Here is an 18,590-nt window from a genome sequence, read left to right as displayed (position 1 = left end):
GATATCCGAGATATATTAAGTGAAAAACAAAGTGCAAAACAGCATATACAGTTTGTGTTAAATAAAGTGTACAGAGAGATCATATATTGCTATAGACTGAAGGTTTGTGTACCCCCCTCATCCTATCAAATTCATATGTTGAAGTCTAAATCTCCAATATGATAATGTCAAGAGGTGGGGCCTTGGGAGGTAATTAGGAGATGAAAATGGAGCCATCATAAATGGGATTAGTGCCCTTATGAGAAGAGACTCCAGTGACATAATCCCCCCTCCTCTTTCCCCCCCCTCCCTTTCTCCATGTGAGTGTACAGCAAAAAGACAGCCCTCTGCAAACCAGGAAGTGGGCCTTCACCAGACTGCTGGTGCCTTGATCTTGGACTTCCTTTTCTCCAGAACCGTGAAAAAGACATTTCTATTGTTTAAGCTACCCAGTCTGTGGTATTTTTTTTATAGCAGCCTGTGACAGTTAATTTTCATGTCAACTTCACCTGATGTTATGGCTGCGAGGTAGGGTGGGGTGGACAGTTAGCTGTACTGAAGAATAACCTAGTTCTAGATTTAAAATCTTCCTTTCTTGAGTTCATGGTCATTGTTCAATCTTGGTTATTTATTATTTGCTTACTTGTTCAATCAAAATGTTTCTGCCATCAGAATAGTTTAATCATAAGGTAACTACTTTGAAAATAAATTATTATGAAACTCCATGCAAGGAGAGAAATCCTTCATTCATGATTTCTTATAAAAGATAATAATATTTACTTTATATTAACTTATGATTAACTTTTATATGTTGTAAAAGAATATAACAAAATACTATTCCTGTTAGCTAAATAACCCTCAGGCAATTAGTTGGAAAGGGTGAGATAAGTTTGTTAGATACATGTTTATAATAGATGTTGTAAAGTTCAAAACTATAAACTTGATGGAATTTCTCATTGTATTTTATGATTATTATTCCCATTCTTCAGGTAAAGAAAGATTGGCAAAATATATTTTCGTGGCAGATATTACTAAATTTCCTTCTTAGCCAGAGCCCCAATCTGCTGTTCTTCAGATAAGTCATCCGGTTAAAACAGCTGTTTTCTTTATAGATTAAAACAGTTTGTCAAAATTACATCATATTTGCTGCAGGATAAGTAAGGCTGGGAAGGAAATGAGGAATAGGTTTTCTCATACAGCATTGGTAGGGGTATAAATTGGTATAATTTTTCTTGAAAGGCTTTACCGGCCTTTATTAAAAGTTTAACTTTGCATACCCTCTGACCCAGCAACTACATGTTAGTTTAGAGAGATATACCTAAGTACAAAGAAGTCTGTACAAGAATGAAGTAATAGCATTGTTCTTGTAGCATTTACGAAATGAAATACCAAACAATGGGACATTGTGTCATCATATTGAAAAGAATAAAGTGGGCTGGGTATGGTGGCTCACGCCTATAATCCTAGCACTCTGGGAGGCCAAGGTGGGAGAATCACTTGAGGTCAGGAGTTCAAAACTAGCCTGAGCAAGAGTGAGACCTCCTCTCTACTAAAAAAGGAAAAATTAGCTGAGCGTCATGGTGTGCACCTAGAGTCCCAGCTTCTCAAGAGGCTGAGGCAGGAGGATCTCTTGAGCCTGGGAGTTTGGTGTTGCAGGTGTTATCATGATGCTACTATACTCTGGCCTGGGCAATAGAGTGAGACACTGTCTCAAAAAAAAAAAAAAAAAAAAAGAATAAAGTGGCTCTACATTCACTGACATAGGAAAATCTTTAAGACATGATCTTAAAGTGAAAAAAAGACAAACAAGTTCAAGAGTAGGACTTTGAGTATATTATTCGTGCTTTTTTTTTTTTAAGATGGGGTCTCACTCTGCTGCCCAGGCTAGAGTGGCTATTCACAAGCGCAATCATCAATCATTGGGGACTACAGCCTCGAACTCCTGGCCTCAAGTGGTCCTCCTGCCTAAGCCTCTTGAGTAGCTGAAACTACAGGTGAGAATCACTATATCTGGCATCATCCATGTTTTTTAAAAAAGTTTATATTTCCACATACATATATGTATAGGTAAATTAACTGAAAAAGTTCTGACACAACATGCATATCAACTGCTAATCCTGTTCACATCTAGTGAAGAAAGTGAGATTCAGATAACAATGAATATGGAAAATTAGTTGTTGTTTTTTCCCTTATATTAGGAGTTTCCCAATGACTACAGACATATATCTTTAGGTAATTTTTAAAATAATTTTTTAACATATCAAATGCCATGTGAGTTGTATTTAACTCACACTAGTTTTGAGCCCGGGGCCTCGTGAAGCATATGTAACTCACATGTTTCTTCACTTTGGGAACCACAAGAACTATTTTTCAAGTTGCATATAACTCACACAGAGAAAATAATTAAAAAATAACAAGTTTTTCATTAAATTAGAAAGGCGTATTTTGTTTTTGAAGTTTTAATTCTATTTTTGTAATAAAACATTGTGGCCCCAAGGAAAAAAAATATTTTTCTAGTGTGGCAGTCAATGTGTTAAATCAGGAAGGGTTATAATTTTAAATATTCAAAAATGTCTCAAATAATTTTTGTAGCATTATTAATTATGTGAGACAATGAAACATTTTAAAGTCAACAAATTAAAACTAATAAACTAAAAATTAACAAACATTAATAGTTACTGCTAAAATAATACTATACCAAAAGATTTATCATTACATGTCCAAAAAAGCTGAAAAAAAACCCAGAAGTTCCATTTAAAACTAGTATGAAAAAACAACTATCGCAAACATGCATAATTTGTAAGAATATTGCTATAATACAACCCTCACAAAAAAGCTGTGGGAAAACTTGTGCCTCAACACTACAGTATTACAGCAATTGGAACATTTTAAGACTCATACATTTTAAAACTGGGAGTCATAGAATATTGAAGATTTTATCAATGAAATATATTATTTTTAAAGAAAACCATTCTATTATGCTACGAGTCTAAAAACAATAGGAGATTTTAACAAGCTGATTTTAAGGTACCCTGTTTGTAATAAGCAGAAAGAGATCCAATATTTTCTGTTAATTTAGGATTAAAAGGCATGGGCAGGAACCAGCACAATCAATACATAAAATTATAAGAAATAATAAGAAGTAGAAAGTAAACAAAAAATACCCACAGGAATATAGGAACGCTTTAAACAAAAAATTTTAAAGAAACTGCAGGTCCTGTGATTGTTCTTCAAAAAACAAAAACAAAAACAAAAAAATAGTCAAAGAGATACTAAGGTTCAGAAAAGTGATTATAAAACTGCAAAAGAATGCAAACAAAGATAACAGTACAACAGAAAGGAAAGGATTTTAAAAGATTACAGAAACATTAAGAGCAATAGAAAAAATTAGCAAATGAACATGAGTGAAAAAGATATGCAGTAGGTAGGAGTGAAGAAAATTAATAAACCACGGGAAAAAATAACAATATTAAATGATTATAGAGAAGATGGGTGTGAAAGGAAGACAAAAGAAATTTAACATATGTATAACAGATATTCCTGAAGAAGACAAGACAAATGAAATTGAAGAGATATCTAAAAACAGAATAGAAAATTTTTCTTATTTAAGAAAAAAATTTTTTAAATAAGAAAAATAAATAAAAATAAATAAGAAAAATAAATAAATTTTCTTATTTTTAAATAAGAAAAATTTAGATTGAAGGATACATGTTTTTTAAGGTAAGTATAATCTCTAAAATGCAAAGTACTGCAATAAGATATCATTTTCAAAACAAATACAGTATTTCAATGTCACAAACCAATACTTAGTGTTCAAAACACCTGTTTTTTTCAAATCCAAAGTATATGATAGCCTTGATCCCCTTGTCTCAAACCACAAATCATGGGAGGCCATCTACATTCAAAAAACGGGACACAGAAGATTGTCAACAAACTTACACACCTATCCTATTTAAAAAAAAAATACGTAAAGGGATTGTATTTTTGTCCCTTTAATGGTGCCTATCCTTAAGGATAAAACATCATCACTAATTAAACAAGACTGGAAAGAAGACAGGTGTTCTCACTATGGTCTTTCACTCACATTCTCACAACCTCTTCCCATTCCTTTTTAAATAATTTATTTAACTTATCAAATTTGATAGCCAAATGCTAAGATTTTGTACATAAACACACACACATCTGCACAAACTTAACACAAAGAGAAGCAAGCCAGCTCTGCTGATAATGGCAAGTACCAGAGCTTGTGTTTTCCTCCAAAGACCGTAAGTGGAATAGAAAGTTTTGTTGCATAGATTAGTCTTTTCATCTTCATACTGCAAATAATGTTTCCTTAATTTACAAAAATGTGTGAATACTAATAAAGGAGGAAGCCTCTGGGGTACTAGTGATGTTCTATTCTTGATCTGAGCTCTGATTACTGAGCACACGGTATATTCACTTTGTTGTGACCATTCAACAAGGTGTACATTTAGACACACTTTGTGCATGTTTCTGTATGCACGCTATACATACAGAATAAAAACCTTTAAAAAAAAAAGTACTTTCTAAGATTTCCATATGAGTGATGATTACATATTAGAGTGCTGGGATTTAGAGCCAATACCCCACTGGGGCGTAATGGTGACTGAACATGCCTTTCTCCAAAATGGAGTTTTAAGCTAAGGTTCTATGCTCCCTTTTGCTGTATGTATACACGGCAGAGCACCAGTCAGTGCCTGTGCTCACACGCTCATTCTCTCCCCACCCCCAACCCCCGCCAGAAATATGAACACTGGGCCTCAGGACCAAAAAGACTGTGTTTAGCTTTACCTGCAAAGACAAGTATAATCTGTTGTCCACATCCAAAATATATCATCATATGCTATTTACTTTAGCATTCAGAGCAGCATCCTGACTCTTTCAGTTTGGCTTTTAAAACAGGCAGTAAGAAGTTGCTAGCAGCTAAGAGCATCCAATTTAACAAAGCTTTTGAAAGGACTAAAATTCCTTAGATTTGACCCCTGAGTAAAGGATTAGACATGGGCTGGAAAATGGAAGGGGGACTGATGGAAAGATGGGCTAACCAGGTTTGGTTCTGCTTTTAATGCAACATTTTTGTCTCATCCTCAACTCTGAAAAAGGGGGAAATGCTTGCCAAACAATAAACTCTTGTTTTTAAACTGTGGAAGGCAGTAACTCAAATTTATTTCTTTTTTTAAAATCAGAAAAACAGTCTAAAACCATGCAGTTATCTTTGGAAACAGAAAGAATATTTATTCCATGTTATTTATTACATATTTTTTAAACACCAAAAAATTAAGGTTAGCAAAAGTTGAGATGAAAGCTCTTATTAACTATCCTTCTAAGTGGATTTGCCCCAAACTCACTATGGCCCTGGGAAATATGAGTAATAACAAAACAGTGGTAACCAGGTAGGGCTCAGGGCCAGAGGTAAGGGAGATTTTCCCTTCCCAATCAGAAGATTCCTTTTACCCAGGAGACTTTGGATTTGAAGGCAGTAGGTTCTGAGTGAGAGGGGGAAGTAAGAAGATGTGGATGCACTAGGGTAGGCAAACAGGCTCCAGCAGTCAAGGGACTGATACACTTCAGTCCTAAACTGTTACCTAGTTGCCCTCTGCCCAATCTTATACAGCTTGACACTGTGCCAGGTGTGGACCACCTAGGGGGTGAAGGGGAACACAGAACAGTACTGACACTGGAAAGCCTGTCTGCCTGCTTGGAGACCCATAGCTAAAGCCTGCCTCACAGGGAGGCAACATCAGAGCTGGAATTTCCTAGCACTTTCCTCATTAAAGTCTAAGATGGAGTTCTCTGGCATGTTTATTTCAGGAGCCTAGTTCTTTCAAATAAACCACACAGAACACTAGCAAAAGTAAGCTTCAGACACTGTAAAACTTCAACAAAACCATGAACATAAAACACACACACAAAACCACTTGACTGCCTGAACCCGGGCTTAGAAATAGCATTCGGCTTAACAGCCACCACCTGCATGTCTATTTCTGTTCCCTCTCCAGTCCCTTTGCAATTCTGCAAGCAGCCATGTAAGTGTGGGAGCTTAACGAACTAGACTTATCACACCCTGGGTGAAAGTAGGAGGAACACAAAAAAAGTGTATGGTCTCAGTAACACAGACAGGCTAAGGAGGAATTAGCACCCCAAGACCTGGCCCTGGGTGTCTGCAGGAGTTCTGCCCTCAGGAGCTCCAGCCCACACTTAGTGGGAAGCCCTGTGATAGCTTTTTTAAAAAGCCATGAAACGTGGTTACAAGGACAGTGGGGGCAGGTAACACGCCTCAAACCCAAAGGACGCTTCTTCCCACAAACACCCTAAGCCATCTTTAGGGATAGCTGGAGTAGCCCTTTTTATAGCAAAAAACGCTCCTGACTGGTGGCCAAAATGGGTGATAACAGTGTGAGCAATTAGGGAGGGAGACCAACTCTTTCAGTTTTCCCTGGGTCAGTCTCAGATAAACCAGGATGGGACGGTCACTCTACCATGGCACTGCCTGGGCTTCCACAGCAGCAGGCTCTGCCAGGACCTGAGTGGGTAGCAGACAGCAAGTCACTCCATCTCTCTGGGCTCAGCAGCTTAACATATAAAATGGGAAGGTGGAACAGCGTTTTTATCTCTGCCAGTATTTCTCAAATCGTGATCTTCAGATCATCTGTGCCCTAAAACAGTGTCTGGCAGTGGTATCCCAAGACAAGGGGGACAGGCAGAGGGGTAGGAGCCGTGTACCCTGGTGAGGAGGAGTATTTTATCACTTCTATCAATTCTTTGTTTAGAATTGGCTTCACAGGGTGCTAATAAAAAGGAGACCAAGCTTTAACTAATTTTATTATTTTTTAAATCCTCTATAGGTAATGCACCCCCTTACTGCATACACCAGGGCAGACTGTGCCCGCCCCCCCCACCTTTGGTACACCACTGTTGTCTGACCCACCAAAGACATATGTCTTTGAATAAGTTTCAATTTCCTTTTTAAGTAGAAAGTCTACAGCTCTATTAAACTTTGACTTAATTATTAATTGAGATCATTTTTGGTAATTTGTTGTTCTACAGCATTGTGGTTTCATCTTTTCCTTACTTCCTCATTTAAAAGATGACCCACCATAAATGTTATATTTGATCAGCCTAAGATGCCTCTATCAAAGCCTGAAAAAGATTATCAGGTTTGTTAAATTATTTACATGGCTAACTACTTACAAATTATATTTAAACTATGCAGAGCTGGAAAAATGCCTCTACTTGAAAGCAGATGCAAATTCCTTCTGAACCAATTTGGTCAGAAGAGGTTAGCCACATTCACACCAGTGGAAGTTCAAATGTGGGGGTGCAGATTTATTTCTCTTAAAGAAAAAAAATACATAAATGTATTATTTCAGCTAATTTTGAATGTTTGCATTTTCATAAATATGATCCCAATGCCACTACAATGAGTTTGTTTTTGTCTTAAGGATCAAACTAAGATAATCCACTAGGCTTAAAATTCTGAAAGAAATCAATAAATGTCAGACTCAAAGCTTTCCTATTTCTGAGCTACCTGAATATTAATGTACAATCTCAGCAAAGGGCGTATTACATGAGTGTGAAGTGGACACAGCCCAGTTCTTCACTAAGCTGCTAGAGGGGTTGTTTTCTGCCAGCTGTAATTGGCAGAATCAAAACCTTCCTTGAAGAAAAAAGAAAAGAGAGAGAAGAAGAAAAATGATAAGGAAAGTAAAACTTAAATGACTGCACCGGCAACCCTAACCAGTGAAAATAAGAGTCAATATCATACAGGAATGGGGTCCTCAATAATGTCCATGACATAAAGTTAATGCCAGTAAAGGGTTTCAGAAGCCAGTATAGAATTTTGACATAAAAGGCCTATAAAGTCTCATTTCTAGGACTACTCAGGAAGTGACGGTGTGTGTGTGTGTGTGTGTGTGTGTGTGTGTGTGTGTGTGTGTGTGTACCTTGAATAAACCTGAAGGACAAGTAATCACTGCTTCAATGAGCTAGGCCCTGTCCTAAACACAATGCAAGGCAGTGAGATCAAATATTATCTCATTTAATCTTCACAGCAACCCTGTGAACTTCAGATGGAAACTGAGCTTGGAGAGGTGAAGTAGTTTGTTCCTAGACCTGTAGCTAGCAAGTGGCAGGCACAGAATGCAGCCCGGGTCTTAAATCAATACAAATGCCAATCTGATGTCTGCCAATACCGGTGGTTGAATACTCAATCAATTTTCCCTTGAAACTGTATGCAATAAAAGAGGACCATCAGGGTCAGACAGGGGGCGGGAGGCAGGTGGGGATATTTGCATAAGGCCTCCCCTCAATGAAACACAGATTCCTTAGAAAACTCCAGCTAGAGGGAGACCATCTTTCCAGGGCTTTCTCCAAAGGCACAGAAGCCAGGGCAGGGGCCAGGCTCTCAGTGGCACACAGCGGCCCGTCACCTGTTTAACACCCCACCCTTAGAAATAGTTTTCTGCCACCCAATACGAGCAGATCCCTGGCATGCAATCCACATCCCTAAGAGTTGAGCAGAAAAGGCTTAGAAGCACCCTCCTCCCTCAACAGGCACAGTGCTGCAGACTGGGGCTTCCAGGCCTGTCTGAAACTCTAAATATTTACTCTTCAACAGAACAAGTAAATCCTCCAGTTCCATGATCAAATACATAAACAGGCCCTACTGCTTCCACAAGCTGCACCCTCTCCCCACGCCCCACCCCTCCACACACACCCAGCACATTAAATCACATTACTGAACATTATTGCTGAAGTGGGTACTAAATACTGTACTCTGGTATCAATTATTTTCTATGCAACATGTGTTTTTAAGCACCAGTTTTTATTGAATCCCCTTTAAAATGTACTTTCATGGTTTCCTCCACTATTGCAAAGTAGGTATACTATCCGTTTTACAAGTGAAGACACCAAATTTCAGAGAGTATGTTGCCTACTACTGCATAGCTGATAAAGGGCAGCTTTTGGATTGAAACCTAGGTTTCAATCTTTCTGATATCCCATCCATTTTCCTTCTAATTCTAGTTAGGAATATATATTTTTAATTAATAAATGTACAAAGCAGGAACATAATTCAAGTGCACTGTCATCATCAAGCCTACCCATGCACTCAAAGATATACACACGCCCACTGACACACAAAGCCCTGTTAGTCTCCCCATCTCCATAATGCCTAAATGACTGATTGCTCCTTTCTCAATTTTCCCTCACTCGCGCTATTGTGTCCAAAACTGCCACTCTCAGTAAACCACCAAGTCTTTACTCTGCTTTGAAATGGTGATCTATTAAAACAAGATCTACGGAGCCACTTAGACTAGCTGGCAGGGTTTACTCTGCTACTTGCCAACCTGTGTCCCTGGACAAGATTTCTGATGGTTTTCTTAATCCTCTCCCCCACTCCTAACTCCATGCTGTTCCTCTTCTCTAAGGACATCCCCGTGTCTTTAAAGGATCTGCACCAATGACAATAAGAAGGGAGGGATGGAGGGATAGGGAGGGATAGAGGAAAAGAAGAAAGAAAATACAATCTTAATCACAGCTTCAGGACAGCAACAATAGCTTTGTAACCTGAAAACCTCAAAGATAAGATCTGACATTTATGCAGACAATGGCAAGTAACAAACGAATGTTATTCCTAGGTCACTGTGTGAGAAAGGTTGAAGCTCTGGCATAGCAGGGGGGGGGGGCAGGGGCAAGATATGTAACCCTAACAATATTTGTACCCACATAATATGAGATAATAAAAAAAATTTTTAAAAAAGTAAAAGAAAAAGGTTACCTAGAAAAGGAACGTATCTCCTTCTAAAAACCATTTGTGTACCTCTAACCCCACAACTGTCAAAATCAAGCCCCACAATATTATTCTGAGTTAATAAAAGCAAAAATTAGAAGAGCTATCAGCAGTGGCCCAAGAGAAGTCCATTTTGAAGGCCAGTAGTGAGGAAAGAAGTTCTCCTTAAAAAAAAAATGCTCAAATATTCTCACAGATGAGTTATGGAAAGTAGCATTTTATACAATGACAAAACATTAGAATAAACTTCAAAAAATGAATATTCACTAATATGTACCTGCTAATGCTTACAATCTGTCTTTATAATATACAGTATTTGAGAAAAATTGGCTTCAAGTATTCAAATGTCTCAATCACTTGCTTATAAAATGGATGTAAAGTTAAAGTGAAAGGGAGGAAACAGGGTCAAGTCTGATCTTAACCCGTTCAAAGCTTCCACGGGATATATCTGTGGCCTAGGCCACTTCCCTTAAGAGAATTTTATCCCATTATCCTGGTTTGCTTTAAATGGATTGTGTACTCGGCAGGACGCCTTTACTTTAATCCGAGGGATCCTCTGACACCATGCGAAGTGCTTTTCTAAACACATTTTGTTCTTTTCTATACATGTTAGTTTACTATTATTAAATTGTCATATTAACAAATGGACTTGAAGTAAGCTGTTTGGTTCAAGTGCCTTCCAAAAAAACCCCAAGATACTTAAGTGCTTTCTGGATTTTGAAATCTTTGCTGCCCACAAACCATGCCAGAAGATTCTGGAAAGAAGGGGGGCTCTCATAGAGCTGAAAGGAATTAGGCATTTAAAAACAACAACAAAAAAAGTTGTTTGATGCAACTGAGATCAAGAGGACTAGGATGTTAGTTCCTAACTAGAAAAATGTCAAGCCTAGAAAATGAAGCCAGTTATATCTAGTAAGTGACATTTTAAAAAGTCATTAAACCTATTATTTATTTTTAATTATGGTAAAATAAAATACACCTAACAGAACATTTACCATCACAACCATTTTAAAGCGGACAGTTCTATGTCATGGAGTACATTTGCATTGTTGCGCAACCATCACCATCATCCAGAACTCCTTTCATCTGTCAAAACTCAAACTCTGTGCCAGCTCCCAGCCCCTGGCAATCATCCTTCTACTATCTGTCTGTCTCTTTAAATCTGAGTGCGCTAGGTACCTCATAGGTACCCAGAGGCAGAACTGTTGTGTTATACGGTAACAATATTTTCAATATTTTGAAGAACCTCTATACTGTTTTCCATAGATGCTGCGCCATTTTACATTCCTACCAACAGTGTACGAAGGATCTAATTTGCCCGCCTTCTAGCCAATACTTTTTATTCTGTTTGCTTTGTTTATTTGTTTGTTTGTTTTGATAGCAGCCATCCTAATAGGTATCAGGCGATATCTCATTGTTGCTTGTGCTGTGTTTTTTGTTTTTTAGAGACAAGGTCTCTTGTTCTGCCTTCCGGGGCTAGAGTACAGTGATGCAATCATAGCTCACTACAGCCTTGAATTCCTGGGGTCAACAGTAAACCCTCCCTCAGCCTCCTGAGTAGCTGTGACTGCAGGTGTGCACCACCACACCCAGCTAATTTTTAAATTTTTTTAAAGAGACAGGGTTTTGCTATGTTGCCCAGGCTGATCACAAACTCCCGACCTGCAGCATTCCTCCCACCTTGGCCTCCCAAAGTGCTGGGATTACAGGTGTGAGCCATCACATCTGGCCTCATTGTTGTTTTGATTTATATTTCCCTAATGATTAGTCCAGAAAGTCATTTTTAACCAAAAGTTCTGAAAGATAATTCGAAAGAATTTATGCTCCATCCCTGAGTTTTCCTTCACAAAAACCCATTCCTTCTTGATGCCTGTTTTCCTCCCAACCTTTTCTCTGCCTTACTCTCTACAATAAAGCATGGATATCATTTACATCCTCCTCCTTAATGCATCTGTTCCACTGCGCAGAAACTGAGCAGCTTTCTTGCTGATGATGGTGACTTAGCTTGTGGGGAAGAAGTAGGAGACAAAGTAAAGAGTATGAATATGTGACCAGAGAAAGAGACCAAGACAAAACCATTTTGCATTAAAAATAAAAATAACAACAACAAAAAAATGAAGGCTACCACTCTCCAACAAGAAAAAAATAAAACTACATCTCCTCATCCCAATTGGAAAATATACATGAATTCACAGAAAGTGAAATACCAATGATTAATCAATATTTGAAATAAGTTCATCATGAGTAATATAAAAACACACATTACAACAGTAACATTTCTTTCAAAGTAAAAATTTTTTCAAATGATAACAATCTGCATTCTGATAAGGAAGTGCAAATGGGTATAACTTCTGGACAATTTGGCAGTTATCAAGAACACTAAAATATTTACCCCTTTGGGCTTAAAAATTCCACTTCTAGGAAATATTCCTTGGGAAATCATCAAGAATGAAAAGATACATATACTGGAAATAGCCTAAATGTCCACAAAAATATAGGGACCAGTTATGTAAATTATGGTACATCCATAGCATAGAATGATGTACAGTCACTGAAAATATTTTTGAATAAATTTAATTACATGGAAAATGTTCAGATTATATCATTAAATGGCAAAAGCCTACATATAAACAACATACATAGTATGACTTCATGATATTTACTTTAAAATAGAAGACCACCAAAATTATTAAGTCAAGAAATCTAGTTCCAAATGTTTACATTGCTATTTTAAGTTGTACAAAGTTAGGTGCATTTCCTAAATTCTCAATCCTTAGTTTTATCTGTTAAATTGGGTAAAAATTAGTATCTACCTTTCAGGACTTGAGGAGGAATTAAATAAACTATGTAAAGTAATAAGGTCATTAGGGAATAAATATTAGTTGTTGCTATTATTTTCAAATTTTAAAAACTTATGTAGGCCGGGCGCTGTGGCTCACGCCTGTAATCCTAGCTCTTGGGAGGCCGAGGCGGGCGGATTGCTCAAGGTCAGGAGTTCAAAACCAGCCTGAGCAAGAGCGAGACCCCGTCTCTACTATAAATAGAAAGAAATTAATTGGCCAACTGATATATATATATAAAAATTAGCCGGGCATGGTGGCACATGCCTGTAGTCCCAGCTACCCGGGAGGCTGAGGCAGAAGGATCACTCGAGCCCAGGAGTTTGAGGTTGCTGTGAGCTAGGCTGACGCCACGGCACTCACTCTAGCCTGGGCAACAAAGTGAGACTCTGTCTCAAAAAAACAAAACAAAACAACAAAAAAAAAACTTATGTATTAAAAATGGCTGTCATTCATAATAGTCAAACATCAAACAAAATAGATGGTAAACACTAAGGCAAAGCTTCAGACCATGTGCCCCAGGCATGCAATCATCCACAGCATTACTAATGAGATATCCCAAAAAGACACTGTGCAAGGATCACCCTTTTGTGTTCAATTATGCCAGAACATAGGTGTTTGGAGCAGTCAATAAACATGATGGTGTCAGGAAAGAGTAACACAAAAAAAGAGACAATGAAATCATTTAAAAAGGATATGGGGAAGAAAGCAAAGAATAAAATCTTAGGAATAAAGATTAGGGCATTACTAATATAATATAAAAGGATCTTTGTACAAAAAGAGGCAATCTGGATTACCTTTAAAAAAAATTAAGAAAAAATAGTTCCTAAAATACATAAAGTGACGCGACTAGTTACTGGCAAACAAAATCTGGAGCCGCATTTCTTGACTGAAAAGTGTTTTTAAGAAATGAACTGATCAAAAGAAGATGGAAGGGGGGGGAATCAATAATATTTTGAGAGTCCCGACTTTGTATGAAATAAAGAGAAAATCTGGTTTCCCTGGTGATAGAGGAAGAAAGGTAAGTGTATGTAATAAATGTTTGAAACCTTCAATATACGACATGGACCTAGATTCTAGTCCTTGCCAACAAGGTTTAATCAGGTGAGTAAAATACATGAGGAAGGCTGGGCTCGGTGGCTCTCACCTATAATCCTAGCACTTTGCAAGGCCAAGGTAGGAAGATGCTTGAGGCCAGGAATCACTCCTCACATACTTTGGCATTTTGAAATCCAACCTGACAGGAATGAGCTTCTCATTTTCACCCAGTCATCACAAGAGGTGCCAGGTCTACTCTGGGTTTCACCTAAAGGAGGCCTTCAAAAAGGGAACAATTGCTTACTCTGCAGAATCTTCTTTGTTGGTTATTCTGAAATATTATAACTTTTTGGAGCACAAATGATAACAGCTCAAGTGATTCTTTTAACTCAAAATACAACTGAAAAATACAATATACAAAACCATTGACTAGAATATTTCTATGGAAAAAAAAATCTCTTTATTCTTAGAGGGTTTATTTCTGCCTGCCACAAAAATGACATTTGGCCTGCTTCAAAGTTTCATGAAATAATAATTAGTAGGCTTCAAATACAGAAGACTCACAGGAATCAGAGAATTGGGAGGGTGAAAGCAATCTCAGATTACACAGGCCATTTGCTTCACTGTATACATGAGAAAATAAGCAGAGATAAATTACAAGGCTGCCCCAGTGTGAGGTTAAGTTTCGATAGAATATGAGTGTTCTGATTCCCAGTTAATATTTTCTGCATCTTTCTCCTAAATCCTTGGGGAAGAAGATGAATTAAAGTTACCATTTGTAACAATAACTCAAAGAATTTTTATTTCCAACAGAGATTCAGCAGAAATCCCACATTTATGAATACCACGGCAAAACACATTTTTGAAAAAGTGAAGTTGGAAGAAGGATTTATTCAAATTCCTGGGAATGGCTTACTGAGCCTAAACAAGCATTAAGTCAAGAAAATTCATCAAATAGATGATAATGTTATATTATTAAATAATAGCTTGTTCTTTGTCATCAAGTCAACAACACAATCTAATGGTATATGTTATAAATTTTCATTCTAAGAGAAATCATCCAGTTGGTTTTTTTAAACAACAGATATTTCACTCTGTCAGTCAAGTAGCATCACAGTGGCCCTTCTCATCTGTACTGAGAGTTAAGTGTAGCATCAAGGCTAGGCTAAAAACCACCAACCTTTGGGCTATTCAGAGACTTGGCCAAAGTCATTGACCTTAGGCTGCTCCATTTTTAACCAACCATGCTGGGCTTCCATATTGCCGTCCATATGCTCCTACAAAGTGGCACCTTCCGGCCATGAAGGCCTCTACTGTCAACACCCCAACAGCAAGGGTGAAAACCAAATGTTCAACTGAGCAAAGCCCAATTCAGTCAATCCTTTCGTGTTTCTCTTTCCAGAGAGAAGTACATAAAACTGAGGCAAAGGCATGCGGATTCACAATTTTAGCCTCAGTAAGACCTTACTGACTTCATTTAGTGTAAAATAAAAATCTTAGATGACCAGGTATTTCCCAGATATGTTCTCAGCTTTGAAATACGTGGCAATAGAAGCATAAAAGGAATACAATCTTAAAGGAATTATTCCCATGACAAAAGCATTTCATTTTATAAAGAGATTCACAACAGGCTTCTTTACATCAAGTTATACATTATAGAATACTGAAAAAGAAAATGTGTGGGTAAAATGTTAGAAGGATATTGAAAGTGAATTCTATCAGTGATAACAATATTGGCTGGTTCAGTTATGTTGATTCAGGCCCTTGATGGATGCTACTGAGATAAAGATTACAGTTTGGTTCCCAGAATGCATCATTTAGTTTTGAGAAGAGGAGAAACATGCAGAACTTCTAACTCTGGATATAAGTATACTCTGGGATTTTTGGAAACCTAAGAGAGTCTGAATGGTTAATAAAGACAGAGCTGTCACTACTCTAAGAAGAACCAAACTAGACACCCTTCCAAAAATCAATAGCAACCTGTGGTATTTGTGCCATACTGGATTAGTATTCTCAACATTAACCATAAACCTTCACTTTCCATATAGGCCATTAAAACTCTTCTACTTGAATCAATGACCTAAAGGAACATGACCAACTCTGTACATGTCAATATAGGGACATCTGCTGTGACTGACAGTTGAAAGCAGCTGACTTCTTTTGTAAACTGTAAATCAAGTTATGGGATCACACAAAGGAAGAAAAAATGTTCAGGAAGAGGAAAAATGAACTTTCAGTTTTCAACTAATACATTAGTCTTATTTTTTAAAGGCAGAGAGAGTCTGAGTACAAAGCTATCTCCATTCTTTAACAAACTAATTTTTTTCAACTAATAAATAGCCTAGAATCAGCAAAGAGAAGAAGGATGTCAGGAAAATGCAGCTTTCTGCATACAGGTCAACCTTTTGTTCTCCAAAACAGAAGACTGCATATCTCTTTCAAATACCTTAGCTATCTAAATGTGAGTACTGCCGGAATTTATCAGACAGAATTTATCAGATGTCACTCTGCAATTGTATGTGGATCCCCTACTGTGTGCCAACACAGAACAGTTCCTGAGAGCCCGCCTTTGGAGAGACTGCAAGATTACATATGAGTTCATATTTTCCATAAGTAAAGCTTTGCTCAAAAAGTAACTCTGAACCTGCAAACACACCCACTTTTTTCACAGTAAGTCTCAGCTCAAGATAGATGCCTTATCTGTATTGAACTCCAAGTCATTTTAAAATAGGAGTCTATTCCTTTGTGCACGTCAATTTCTGCATGTGACCCGCTGACTTCGTCTCAAGTAACAATATTGCCGATTGAAAAATACACCTTCGTTAAACAAAAGATACGTTTTGTTTCCATGAAGCTTTGCAGCCATTTGCACTTGCAAAAGGCACAGAAGACACATTCTGCCACCCTCAATAGTGTTTTTAGGCAAACAAGATAACAGAAACAAAATCAAGGTGAGCTGGAGGCGGGGGCAGAGAGGTGGAAGTGAGAAATGGAATCTAAACTCTACTTCGTGATCTAAGAAATTCAACCTTTACTGATGAACTGGGTGGGAGGAGGGATGGGTAAAAAGATGGGAAAGATGATGTTTTCTGTTGTGAAAAAGTGTGTGTGGTAGTCTTGGTTTTTTTCACTAGCACCCAGAGAATGCTTGGCAGGCAAAATCTACTTGAGTGACTAAAACTGATTCAATGAGAATAACACAAGTTTGTGTGTGCCACAATGGAGATATCCAACCAAATCGAGAAACTATACAATTATATGACAAATCTTCAAAATTTTAAGTGTGTTCTCGTGCCAAAAAAAAAGTTTATGATTATTCCCAGGTCACAGCGATCAATTTAATATCACCATTTTGCAATCTATGTACCCATCCTGCCAAGTCCTCTTTGAAAGAAACCGCTAATGACCTGGAGTGCTATTGTCGCCTACTTCCCGGCACAGTGGGCCTGATACTCAGTGTCAAGGATGGAAACCAAATAGCGACCAGAAGCCAAGGCGTCCCTGGCTTACTCTTTTGAAGCACAGTCACTACAATCCTTATGCCAGAGTGTAAAGGCTGCAAGTGTGCGCGGTTCTTCCTCCCTCCCGGCCGCGCGTCCGGAACGTTCCTATCTGTCAGGTGGGCGGCAGCGAGCCTCGGCGGGGAAGCCCTGCCTGGCAGCGCCGCGCTCCGCGCTGGTGCACAGGGCGAGTCCTGCGGAGTGCGGCGGGTCCCAGGGACGGCCACCGCTCACCTTTGTTCGCCTGCCCTCACTGCGACGAGGGAGTAGGGGAGGCGACCCTAACGCTCCGCGGCCCCTTCCTTCCCGGCGCCCGGGAGGAAATCTGCAGGCAAGCCAGACCCTCTTTGGCTCCCAGAAAGCAAGCCGGGTCAGCAGCCCTTCCCCAAACACAAAGGTTGGGAGGCGCGAACGCGAGCGCTGGGGGCGCGGGGGCGTGCGCCACACAGCACGCGGGTGTGCGTGTGCGCGCGAGGGTGTGCGCGCGCGCGCGCGCGCGAGGGTGTGTGTGTGTGTGTGTGTGTGTGTGTGTGTGTGTGTGCGCGCGTGTGCGCGCGTGTGCAGGGGGAGGGGAGGAGGTGCTCCAGCCCTCCTTACCTCTCGAAGATGAGCCGCACCATGAAGAGGCAGAAGGCCACAGGGAAGGCGAGATAGAGGTCCTCAGCCTGAGGGAAGGTGGCTTCCTCCGTGTTCTTCAGGTCCGCCCAGGTGACATTGTGCGGGAGCCAAAACCTCTCGTTCCAGAACCAGGCTAAGATCCCTGCCATCTTGCTTTGTCCACTCCTGTCCCGCGGCTCCCGCAGCCCGCCAAGCTCTCCGCCGCGCAGGGCGCCCGAGGATGCGCGCCCGGCTGGCCCGAGCCTGTGCCGCCGCCGCTGCTCCCGCCCGCCGCCGCCGCCTCCGCGGCTGCTGCTCTCGAAGGCTCGCGGCGAGCCCCGGTGCTCTCCTCCCTCTGGCCGCGCTGGGAAAAAGGGCCGCCTCGCTGTCACATGGCAGCCCGGGCCGCTCGCCCTGATTGGCTGGTCGTCGCGTCAAGCAGCTAGGCACACGCGGCCACCTCGCCCACGCCCGGAGGGCAGGGCGCCACCACTGCGCCCTGGGCGCAGGGCACTGCTCCGGGCAGTGCTGTCCTGCCCGGTCCTGCGCTCGCTGCGCTCCCGCTTTGCGCTCGGGGCAGCGCCCTGGAGCGGGTCCCCCAAATCCGCCCTAGTCCCCGGCCTGCTCGCACATGCTCAGAACGCCGGCTCCTGCCCCACCGGAGTTTCAGGGTTCTCAGTCCTCTTCCCGTGCGCCGGGAGGCGGTGGGGAGCCAGGTAGTGGCCCAGGCTCAGCTTCCGAACCAGTCCTGCACTGCGAGAGAACAGCAAAAGGAGAAGTAGGGGGCGCAAAGAGCAAAGGGGGAAGAAGTGGGAGGGAAAGGAT

General features: G+C 40.0%; 1 protein-coding gene across 2 annotated transcripts in view; it reads right to left on the bottom strand.

The window, feature by feature from the left end:
• CERS6 (ceramide synthase 6) overlaps positions 1 to 18,157 on the bottom strand; it is a 256,438-nt gene extending 238,281 nt beyond the window's left edge. Inside the window, exon 1 of one of the 2 annotated variants that reach the window (XM_012781868.2) lies at positions 17,766 to 18,157. In XM_012781868.2, coding sequence (XP_012637322.1) covers positions 17,766 to 17,935 — 170 coding nt within the window. In that variant the 5' untranslated portion in view covers positions 17,936 to 18,157. The remainder of the gene's footprint in view (positions 1 to 17,765) is intronic. The other variant, XM_012781867.3, reaches the window with a different exon arrangement.
• Between the last annotated feature and the right edge of the window lie 433 nt (positions 18,158 to 18,590).

This window comes from Microcebus murinus, chromosome 8, assembly GCF_040939455.1.
Source record: "Microcebus murinus isolate Inina chromosome 8, M.murinus_Inina_mat1.0, whole genome shotgun sequence".
Lineage (NCBI taxonomy): Eukaryota > Metazoa > Chordata > Mammalia > Primates > Cheirogaleidae > Microcebus > Microcebus murinus.
Note: the sequence above shows the minus strand (reverse complement) of the source record. Positions and strands in the feature narration are given on the sequence as shown.